The 12,129-nt window shown below is 34.0% G+C and overlaps 1 protein-coding gene across 14 annotated transcripts in view; it reads left to right on the plus strand.

Annotated features, from left to right (window-relative positions):
* Nucleotides 1–12,129, plus strand: part of DMD (dystrophin) — a 1,145,450-nt gene that overhangs the window by 470,895 nt on the left and 662,426 nt on the right. For all 14 annotated transcript variants that reach the window (XM_064407380.1, XM_064407383.1, XM_064407377.1 and 11 more), the window contains one exon: nt 8,337–8,460. In XM_064407380.1, the coding sequence (XP_064263450.1) occupies nt 8,337–8,460 (124 nt within the window). The remainder of the gene's footprint in view (nt 1–8,336; nt 8,461–12,129) is intronic.

The raw sequence follows: 12,129 nt of genomic DNA on the forward strand, positions 1-12,129 counted from the left end.
GGTTTCTAGTTCAGCATCACAGGAATGCTGTATATGTGATTTAAGAAGAGTGATTCTCCCCATTTTTGTTAAATTGGATAACTATTTCTATGGAATGTGCTTGGTCTAAATAAGTTTGTGAGCTAAATTTCAATGAATTGATTTTATCTCCAAAGTTCTCATTTGGAATCTGTTTTTTCCCATATCCTCGGTTATCATTAGATCATAAGTGAGAGTTGTATTTTGCTAATATATTCCCAAGCACTCAAAATGATGCATTGCAATGACTGTCAGCAGACTTGTAATTCCTGAATTTGTGGAAGGAATTTTTAGATGGCAATGTTGTTGCTTATCAGGAATTATAAGCCTTAACACCCCTGTTAATGTTTCAGTAGTAATGTGCAAAGATGTGAAACAGGATCGAGGCCATGTTGGCTTATATATGACAGTAAACCTTTATTGTAGCATGGTGAAATGAAAATAGTGATCTGCTTTATTTTGAAATTGAAAGATTAAGAAATTTTCCCTGTGGTTTCAAAATAATTTAATAATTGGTCTTTTTACTTTTTTTTTTTTTTTCCAAACTGAAAGTTTTAGGAATGATCTTACCTCATAAGGAAGCAAAGTGCAAGAATACTGTTCTAAAAGAAAGCATTGTCTTAGTTAAAGCTAAATGAATTAGGATGCTCATTTTTGAAGCCTGGGTTTTTTTTCATTATTCAAGAAAATTGTTGCTGTAAGCACTATTATCAAACTGGAGAACAATTGACATAGAAGTTCCTTTTTCAACTACTATATATTTTCTGTTATCATATATTTTTCTTCTTGCTCATATTCTTTTAATTTGCCTTAATACCGAAAGTAAACTTGGCAGGGTACAGCAGAATACAAACTTCATACTCATCATGCAATGAGACTGCCTGAGGGCAGGAATTAGCTGGATTATGGGAACTGTTTTTGTTCCAAACTACCTTGGTTTATAGAAACTGATAATTATGTGTGACTACAGTGCTTTAGCTGATGTCTGTTTAAAGCACTCCAACTAACAAGTTTATATGGAGACCTGATGGCTCCTTGTAGAGAAAATAGGATGTATTATCAACTTTGAGGCTAGGATTGCTTTAAGATATATTGCTGGTAGATCTGCTACCAAATTTGCAGAGTATTAATAATTTTTTACCATGCTTAGTAGGTTTCAAGGGTTTTTTTATTTGTTTTAATACCATCTAAAATATGTGCATTCACCATATAATTTCTGTTTAACTTTTGGATAAGAACCAAGATGGAACAATCTCTACTTCTCAGTCTTGGCCTAGGATGACTAGGTATTTGAATAAGTGGTGGTTTCTTTTACATATTTAAAATCAGAGTCCTTTTCACTTCTGCAAAGGTTAGACTTTTATTTTGATCTGCTAGGAGAGAAATCTGACTTTCACAAGGAAAAAGTGAAATACGCATGCATCTTAAAATATGCTCTATTGTTTTACGTGCCAAAATTACTAGTTTTGTTTTAACAATGGAGTTGAACTAGTACATGAGAACTAGTCCAGTGTGACTGTTATATCTGTGAGTGGACCTGTATTTTGGGAATTTGCAAAGTAAATATTGGAAATGTCCACAGCTGTGCAGCAGGATGAATGATGATTATATTATCTGAAGGCAGTATTTCTCCATTCAGATAATTTTTCTGGCATTTCTAGATGAACATAGAAAACACCAAACTCCATAATTTATGTTCCTTTAGTCTCTAGAAAGTCCAAATGGGTGATCTGCAGTGGGAGGAGCAGTCAATAAATAGCTTGGGAAAAACATTTTGAGAGTAAACTCTGGGGAAGAAGTTTCAGCTTAGAATAACAGTTTTTGTGTGGTTTTTAATAAATATGTAAAAATGTAGCCTTGGAAATGAACATATTTTATAGTATGATGTTTTCTTTCTCAAAGACAAGAAAATATAAATTTGTACTAGATATAAGCATAATAATGGAAGAAGAAAGCTCATCAAAAAAATTGTGTGCTCAGTTAAAATATCTTTGTTCACTGGTGACTAGACACCTCTTTGATCAATGCTTTGGTTTAATAGGGGAAAAAGCATTGTATTCCCAAACATCCAGTCATTTATTTTCTGGATGTATTGTTGGCCACAAGATCTCTCAGGGTTTTTTTGTTTTTACTCAATTGTAGCTGCACCCAAGGATAAACAAAGCCCATAGTGCTGCATGCCTTTTGATTTTTTAAAATAAGTTAAAAGAATGGGGCTCTCAACCTACCTCGCCTACATCATACTATATTGTGTTTACAACCAGAATTTTCCCTGAGCACTTAATGACTAGTACTTGATGGTCATGTGCTCTTTAGTTTTGGTTTGATAAAAAACCCCTAGCAATTACTGAAGGTTTGTGAGAACCTTCCAAAGGTAAATAACCAGATCGTGTTGGCTGCTTTCTACAGTCACAATACAACAGACTGCATGCTGTTGCTTGGTGTTTTTAGGACTGGAAGGGAAAACCACATTGGGGGTTGAGGCTTTTTTGAAGTGGTGAATAATGCTCCCAGGTTTTTCCAGCTTCTTTCCTCTGTTCTCAGACTTTAGTCAGTGTTGTTTCTGTAAAAGGAGTATGCCTGAAATAAATTCATTGGGCCCTATTGCCAGAGGTTTGGAAATGTTTCTGCTTCAGATTAGCTTCTCTGTGAATTGAGTATTTTAGAGATACTGGATACTACAGGAAGGAAGAGTGGTTTGGCTACTCAGTAAATATTGTATTAGTGTACTGTGTAAGAGCATGGCCTCCAGTTACTAAGCTAAGGAGAAAATAAATGGATGGCTAAGACTCAAGCATCAAACTTTCTAGAATGCCAAGTGTTTTATCGGGGTTGAAAGTATAAAAATCTCAATTTAAACTGAAGAAATTAAGAAGAAGCAATTTGACTTGTCGACCAATAACATCCACAGGACTGAATGTCACATTTCCATTGCTCTTATTTACTGTGGCACAAATGCATGGGTAGGAAGCTGTTGATTTTTTTCTTGCCTCTTAAAGAAAGTTTTTGCCACAAGTAGAGGAAAGCAGAGATAAGAACCAGAACTTTTTTTTTTTCTTCCTCCTCCATTCTCCCCCCTAAAATCTAAAACTGCTGCAGGACTAATGCTTCAAAATGTCAGAATAACTTAGGTGAGTTAAGTTCTGTTACTAGTCAAAGAAAAGCTCCTTTTCCCACAGGAATCAATTTGAAACTGAGAAAGATAAAATACTTGAAGCTGTATAATAAGATCTTGAAAAGAATGTATTAGGTATTAGGGCTAGAGATAAATGTAACTCAGCTGAGGTTACAGTATTTAAAAAAACCTTTAAATGGCAGAAAGGGATGCAAGATAACATATTTATTTTCATGGTATTTACATATTCTGGGAAAAATAGGTCAGTTGCACATTATAAAAAATCTGAAAACTACTCTCTTCATACTAAGTTTTTAAATAGCAAACAAGTAAGAACAGGCTAATATTTAATTTAAACATATTTGTATTATTAATATGTCTCAATAACAAACAAAGATACCTTTCTTTGCAATTTGGTAAATATCTTTTTACATGCTTCCTAAGGTTTCCAAGGAAAGTCTACTTGTCATAACATTATTATTAGTATAATGTTAATCTGAAGGTTGGAAGGAGTCTTGATGCCCTTTGAAGAGCAAGGTGTGTTGAAACAGGATAGTTGCTCCATCTAGTGTTTTTATAATTTAACAGCTGTTAAATGAACTTTTGAAAAGAGAAAAGCCCTCACTTTTTTTGAAAGTTATTATATTTTGGATTCAATCCTTAATTATTTGCAAAAGTTTGGAATTTTTAAGAAAGAAATTGTCAAAGGAAAACATATAGGTGTCAAATGGTCTTTTGGATAGGTATTGTTTCATAGGTTCTATTTCTGTGCAATTAATTATATTAGTCAGGACTTAATGATGATTGTTTAGCACTTTTGCAGCCCCTCTATTGGGTTGTTTGACCCTTATTCTCTTACAGAAATACAGCTATTGCTATCTAATGATAGGTAACACATTCAAAAAGAAGAAAGTCATGTCTTCAATTTTCCTGTTGTTTTTTTGATTTCATTACATCTGTAGCCAATTCCAGAGGAGAGGAAAAGGTGACTAAGACACAACAAAATAGTTTCATGTTGCTTAAGGGGGAAATAGATAATAAAAATTTTCATTTGGAGGATAAGAGTTGTGGGTATGGGGAGGTTTGTATACATGGGCACTTCTTAATGCTGAGTAAGCATTTCTCCTTTATAGTTTTTGTGAGGTGAGAAATGGATTAATTACAAATAAACAGAATTTATATTCTTCACATTTAGCACCTGAAATTACCTGCAATATTAACAGAGTATTGATTTGCTTTAAAAGTACTCTGTACCTGATGGGTCTAGTGAAGTTTCTGCTGGAGATACACACTTGGGATTGATTTAGTATTTCCTTTCATGCCTTGGTATCCATTACAGAAATGCACTGGTCATAATGTTGATGAGGCTAAACTTAATAGTATCACAAATGTAGAGGGAGGGTCAAAATGTCATTCCAAAAGGAAATAAAAGTATTTGACAATTAAATGTAAAAAATAGGAAGGTAAAAATATTTGTTTGGATAAATTGGCAGTTGAATTAGAAGATAAGAACAACTCTATCAACTAATGGCTCATCAACTACAAACATAGAGGAGGAAGAAAGCAGGGAATTAGATCAGAAAAATTCTTCCAATGAGCACCATGTGCTGTAAAGTTGTTCTTTGATATGGTCTAGGCAGTGAAGAGGTACAAGCTGAGAAAGATCTCTGGTGAGCTGGGGATTTCAGTCCAGAGATGGAAATGAAATAATTCAGTGAAGTGGTTCTTGGATCAAAGTTGTACCATTCCCTGCCAATATGTAGGCAAATGGTTTCATGTCTGCCCAAGATTAGCAGTGATGACAGGCCTGGTGTGATTTTTGTTTGGGGAGGGAAGGAAACAAAGGAAATTGTCTAGCAATTTCTGTCTGTTAAAAGAATGAAGTACTCAAACCACTGTCTGTCCGTGATAGCAGTAGCATTGTAATGTAGTTTCAAGATGAAATTCATTCAGTTTAGAGATAAGATTATATACCATGATGGCCACATGACAGGAAGATGCTTTGCACCTTGTGTTCCTAAGCGAACTTGTTCAACACTGAGTTTGTTTGTATATCTCTTTGCTCAAAGCATATTTTAAAACATTTTCATATTTTTGATCTATGCCAGTCACATTTTCATGGAAAATTCTCCACAAATTGATTTTCTGGATCATCCTAAGCCATATGCCCACTTCATATTCCCATTTCAAACTTCCTTACTAGATCACCATGTATTTGTTCAAAATTGACTCATTTTTCTGGCTTTCCTTTTCTCTGTTAAATACATGCTAAGCCTCACTTCTGAGTCATTTAACAACAAAATTGCATCATGTTTTTCTCTTTCTCTTCATGGAATTTCCAACCCAAATACCCACCAGAATAGGATACTTTTGTCCTACCAGAAGTCCCCTGTCTAATAAAAAAAAAATGGAAATCACTAAGTAACAAGAGTTAATTTGTTTCTATGTACAATAAAAACAAATTTCCATTTGAACTCAGCTGACATGTGCTGGCATGTAAGGAGAGGGCTGTGAGACCAGTAAAAATAGTATTTCTCTTGTGGAACAGCAGATGAAAACAGTAAGTGGAAAACAGAAGCATGAAGAATAAATCTTCTGCTTCAAATAGAATTTTTTAAGTGGGGAGCCTGACAATGTACATGTTAAATTAAAATAGTTAGGAATAATTTCTCACGTGATTTTTGGTTTAGGATCTTCCATTGATCTCTTTTTGCAAATTCTACCTGAACTGAAGTTTGTTGGGACAGAAAGGCAGTCTTGCACTATTTTATGTTTAAATTATTCTTGTTCCTAGGAGATTTAAAGACTCTATTTATACTTTGATATCAATCTAAAGCTAATATAATTTCTCACTGCAGCTGTGCTCAGAAAGGAAGTATCCAATCACTAAAGCAAAATTATTAAATGCCATTCTACTAGTGTTTCCTCCTTTTACATGAGATCAACATGACAGAGTGATTTTTTTGTCTCACTAGGCAAGATGTCTTTCTGTTAAAGATATTTATGTACTGCAAAAAGCTACTTAGACTTAACTTCTACATAGTTTAATTCTTTTCTGCCCCTCACTCTATTGCCCTTTTTTGAACAGGAGGCTTTGTTTCAGAAATTATATTTATCTTCAGAAGAAACTGCAAGTGGCAGAGCAATCTGTTATGTGGGATCAGTTTTGTCATTTCAGAGAATCATATCATATTACAGAATGCTTTCAGTTGGAAGGGACCTTAAAGATCTATGTCTAATACTTGCCACCATCTGATGGCTCTCTGGACCATGAGATGTGTTCCTAATTATTTTGTTTTACTGTCAAAACTATCCCAAATGCTCCCATTCCTCTTCCAGGTGTTGCAAAGGCAAGGGCTAAATCCTTTTTCTTGAAGAATTGATCACTGATAAACATTTTTCTGTCAATTTCCGTCCTGTTGCAGGGTAAGAGCAGGCTATATGTCAGAAAGTTGGTCTCACTGATTCTACTTGCCTGCAGCTTCAGAATGGATCAAATGCCAGAACTCATACAATTTTACCTGCAGTCAAGGAACTTTAGTACTCAGGGACTGCTAAAATTCATTGCTGTCAGATGTCTGGTGTTTTGTAATCATCAAATATGCAGTTATTTTTTGTAGAACAAAGGATAACATTTTATTTCAAGAATTGCAGTTGATTTAATGATCAGACATAAAGCTGAAGTAGGAAGCTCTCAACTGACTGTGGAGTTTGTGTTCAGGGATTAGAACACATTCCTTAAACCATCTGGGAATTTTATTTTTTCTTTTGCCTTAGAATTTGTAGTTGTCTTTAAAGCTGAAGGTTTCTACACCTTCCATATACTTCAAAGTCACAGTTTTTTCTCTTTGAATGAGTATTCAATTAATATTATCAGAACATTTTTTATCAAAATTATTTCTAAGAGTTTAAAATTTGAATGTAGAACATTGGACTGCGACTAAGGCAGTGTGCAATTATTTTTCTTTTGCTTTCATTATTTATGAATTCAAAAAATCGCACTGGAGAAGGAAAAAAGGAAGCATAAATAATAACTCAAGTGGAAATTCTTTCTTGTATTCAAGTTTCATTTCTGTATATGTAGATTTATGTAGCACCTGGTTTTGCCTTACATGCTTTTATTTTAGAAGTATAAATCCTTGTATAAATGAAGTGTATTTTTATAAAATAATTAATTCCTCCAGGCATATAATTGTTGTTCAAGTTACTGTTTTTAGTAGATTTTCAATTGTATGCAAATGATACAACCTATAGTCACAAAGCAAACTGAAAGATACAGCTTGTTATTTTTTTTCCCCCAGGTCTTTCTGTTCTATTGTGTTTACCATATTGCTGCAGAAGGAAAGTCAGCTGCAAGAGAGATATAAATATTAGAACACACAGTGCAATAAAGAAATGCAATCAAGCAGAGAGTGTGGCATAACTGAGAAAAAATATTGTCTGAAGCTTGTTGGTTTAAAAACTACAGTAGATACTGAATCACAATTTAAAATTTCAAGACATTAGTAATTTAAATATCTGCATTTTGAGGCATTACCTGAAGAGTGATTAACACAAATTAAGATCAGGTCTAAAGGAGTTGATGAAAGAAGCCAGAATGTAGTAAAGAGGGCTGTAGAGTAAAAACTAGTTATAAATTAATTGTAGAGAGTTGAGGATCTTAATTTTTGCCTTTAAAGCTTTAACTGTGGAAAATTATACTTTACTTGTTGATTAGTGATTACATTCTACATCAAATTTGAGTTAATCAGAAAAAACTACTTTCATCAAATTTTCTGCTTGAATATCCTTCCGAATATCATCATTACAAGCTCTAAGGTTTGAAGGCTGCATTTGGTCAGACTGATAGGCCTTACATCCTCAGCTCATCCAACAGAACTTGTGGTACTCTTTCTTCACTGACTGACATTTGTCTCATATCTTCCAAAAACATCAGCTTGAAAAATTAGAATACTTGCTGTGAAAATTATTGCATCTATTCAGTTGTCAAATTGGGTCTTAAAAATGAAAAAGTATTTCTATGTTTCTAAATTTGAGAGTGAATAGTTTTATGAACTCTCTGATGAGATATGGGATTTTAAAACTGTATTTTGCTGATAGAAATTGCTGTTTATTCCCTTGTTTAAACAACCATGTTTGCTGGCAACCCTGTTTTCAGGAACTGTGGAAGTTGAAAGTCCTGTTACACTTTTGTGTCTCTCAGGTTTGACTCGGACACCACGGAGCTGCACAGCTGGATGACCCGCTCCGAGGCACTGCTGCAGAGCCCTGAGTTTGCCATCTTCAGGAAAGAAGGGAACCTCTCGGACCTCAGAGAAAGAGTCAATGTAGGAGAAAGTACTCGTGTGCATGTCTGGTAGTCTGTATTAGCTTGTCAAAGTGCTTTCAGAGTCCAAGTTTAAAGGATTTCAAATGTAGACTGACAAGCATTGATTGTCCGAGATAAATTTAGAAGTGTTCAGTGTTTCTGTGAATTTCAGATTTTGGCACCAAAATTACTACACAGGCTGTCTGAACACATAGATTTTTGTTGTTCTTTTTTCTCATACATATTCATGTTTATTTAAGGTATTGTAGATCCATGACAGTCTTAGTTAGAGTTATACCAAAATATATATAGTTATTAAGTTATATATATAAATTTACATATATATTTAAAGTTATAAATTTATATTAAGTTATCATTACTTAAATATGCAACTCCATTCTGTACTAATATCTTGACATTATACATGCATAAACTGAAGAATATGAAAAGTGCACTGGAGTGGATGCTAAAGAAAATCTATATCTATTTCCATTACAGAGCTGTAAAATATATATGACAATCACCAGTTTCCACAGGGCTTATATTGTTTTTTTTTGTTTTTTTTCAATGTGTTGTAGTACCATATGAGAATCAAAAACTGTTCTTTCCTGACAAAGTTAATGGTTCTGCACTCCTTAAGAAGTAGCTATGTGTGTCTGTGTGTCATAGACTGAATTACTGAATTTAGTCCTTGAAACGAAACTTTTACAAATTTTCTTCCTTATTTAATTATTGTAGATAAATGAAAAAATGCCAATCTTTTCCAAGATGAGAAAGGGGTGTTTTTATAATTATTTTAGATAGTAGCATAGTATGGTGTGGAATGTCATTAAAACCCATGTTGATAGACACTCCTAGAGCCCAAAGAGATGAAACAAAGTTACTGTATTTAATTTAGATTTGCTGTTGTTTTTTTTTCTCATTTTATGCGTTTCCATCACGAATCAGCCATGATAAGATTGAATAATATGGAATTTTGTGACTTTAAGTGTACATTTTTAAATTCCGTGTTAAATTCCAAGTTTCTTGAAATAATTTTAGTTATTTATATTGTCATGAATGCTAGAAATTATGCATTCAAATGGAATATCTTTAATTCTTGCAACAAATTCATGTTATATGAAATATACATAAATATACATATATATGTAGACTGGACCAAATACACAGAGTCGATTTCATGGGATCACATTCTTTCATACCAAGTTAATAGTATTTATCTAATATATTGATAGGTATGCAATTAATTTTCCAAGTGCTCTAATCTAAATTTTAAAAGAAATAGAAAAAAAAGAGAAACAAAATACTTATGTCCCCTTCCTGTATTCACATTTTGAGGCACATTTATTTCAAGGATGAAAATTAGCTCATCTTGACCTACAAATTACTCAGGCTACCTGCACTCTCAGGTTTCCCATTGGCTTTACCTTGTATTGTAAAGACTTTATAAAAACATTAAAGGATCCAGGAGCCATGGCTCACCTTCCTCTTTTTTCCTTTCTCTGCTTTTGAGGAGGTGGTGATTGCTGCAGGTGAAGGGGTGGAGGTGGGTGAACCACAGACCTCCTTTTGTCCCCACTGGAATCCCATTATCTCCTGCCTTGCCTTTGCTGGAGTTGAGGAAGAATGTTGGGGCTGGGAGGCCACTACCTACCACGTTTATCCAGGTCTCATTTCAGTTGGTGAAGGACACATAACACTGGAGAAACATGCTTGGAATTTGACCAGTGCATGAGCATTTAAAGTTTGAATTCAACACTAAAGATAGCAGGAGATATTCCAGATATTCCTTTCATCTCCTTGGAAATTTAGTAAATGAATTGTTAACAAACAGATTTCCAGCTTTTTTTTTTCCTTTAAAAGTGCAGAAAAAATCTGTTTTGTAGCAAGAAAGGTCTGAGACAAAGTAATTCTAAATAGATATAAGAAAAATTTATATGTATCCTTCATTACCATTGAAAATATTTTTAAGGACCAAGACCCATTTTAATTTCACAGCATCAGTGCTTTTAAAATGAACATTTTATGTCATTTAGAAGTTTCTAGTTGCTCTAAGGGAAAAAACATTCTATTGCCTGTATTAATTTGAGAGTGAGAACTCTGCAAGATGACACTTGACAAGTGCTATATGGATTGTGTGTTGAATGGTTTTCAGTCAGCTAAGTCTTTGAACACATTTTTTTTAAAAAGTAAAGAAAAATATCAAATATTTATAAATGCCAGGTCTTAAAACTTGTCCTGACCTGACTTTTCCTGGTCTTATCTCTGTCTCCATCCATTAAATGAGAGACAAAGCAGAAAGTACTGTTCAGTTCATTGATTTGAACAGTTTCATTGCTGCTTGCTAACACTTTTAGTTATTAGTTCTTTCAAAACGAACCCCAAATCAATGAAAAACAAGATAGTGTGTGTTTTAAGATATTATATAATTTCTAGTAAAGTTGTAGAAAGCACATAAAAAAGAATCAAATGCAGAAAGGAAAACATATGTGAGAGATAGTTGAAATAGATTTTATTGTTCTGTTGTGCTTTAAGCCCATCTGGCTGTTGCACCACGCCTTTTCACATCCCCCCAACCAACCCAGTGGAGTGGGGAGAACCAAAAGTAAAACTTGTAGGTTGAGATAAGAATAGTTGAATGAAATAAAGTAAAATATAATAATGATAGCAAATAGTAAGTCAGATAATAGAAAGAAAAGGGCAAACAACAAGAAAGTGAAGTACAATGCAATTGCTGACCAAGGCCTTCCAGGTAACTCCCCCTGTTTATACACTGTATACACTGAGCATGTTGCTCTATGGTGTAGAAAGAATATTCCCCTGGCCAGTTTGGGTCACCTGTCCTGGCTGTGTTCCCTCCCAGGTTGGTGGGGTTTTTTTTTTTTTTTTGTTTTTTTTTGTTTTTTTTTTTTTTTTTTTTTTTTTTTTTTTTTTGTTGTTTTTTTTTGTTTTGTTTTTTTTTTTTTTTTTGGTGTTGTTTTTTTTTTGTTTTTGTTTTTGCTTTGTTTTGGGTTTGTTTTTTTTTGTTTTGTTTTGTTTTGTTTTGTTTTGTTTTTTTCTTTTTGTCTTTTTGGGTTTTTTTTGGTGTCTCACTGTCAGAGCATGAGACACCCCAAAAAAGAGTTCTTGACTTAGGATAGACACAACTTAGAAAATCCAAAACATTCATTATTCTCATAATGAATCCAAAACACAGCAAGGTGCAGAAATTCACTGTATCCCAGCCAAAACCAGGATGTGCACTGACATCCACAGTCATGCCCCAGTGTTGTATTTGTATGTGCATGCATGTGAGCACCTACACACGTGTGCAGAAGTCCCATCTTACTTTATCATTTATGAAATTTTGCCCATATGAAAAAATAAATTGGTCTATCACAGAACACCTGTGCTTGGCTGACATCAAAACTGTCCTTTATTCTCTCCCGTAGGCAGGGCTGAATCCTCGAGCATTTTTGTGATGACTTTCTTTTCTGCTGTTCTTTTGGGGACATGTTACTAGTTTCAGGGTTGTTTTTTCTTGTGGCAGCTTGCTCCTGCCCATCATTTTTCATGGATGAGGGGTCACTTCCATAAGATTTAGTGAAAGTGCATCTGCTGCCTGATAGAGGGACAGAGATGTTGGAAATGAAATCCACAAGGAAATCTCTTTTGCCATCATTGGTGATTCATAAAGCGCAAAAGCTTG

Source organism: Passer domesticus, chromosome 2 (assembly GCF_036417665.1).
Source record: "Passer domesticus isolate bPasDom1 chromosome 2, bPasDom1.hap1, whole genome shotgun sequence".
Classification (NCBI taxonomy): Eukaryota; Metazoa; Chordata; class Aves; order Passeriformes; family Passeridae; genus Passer; species Passer domesticus.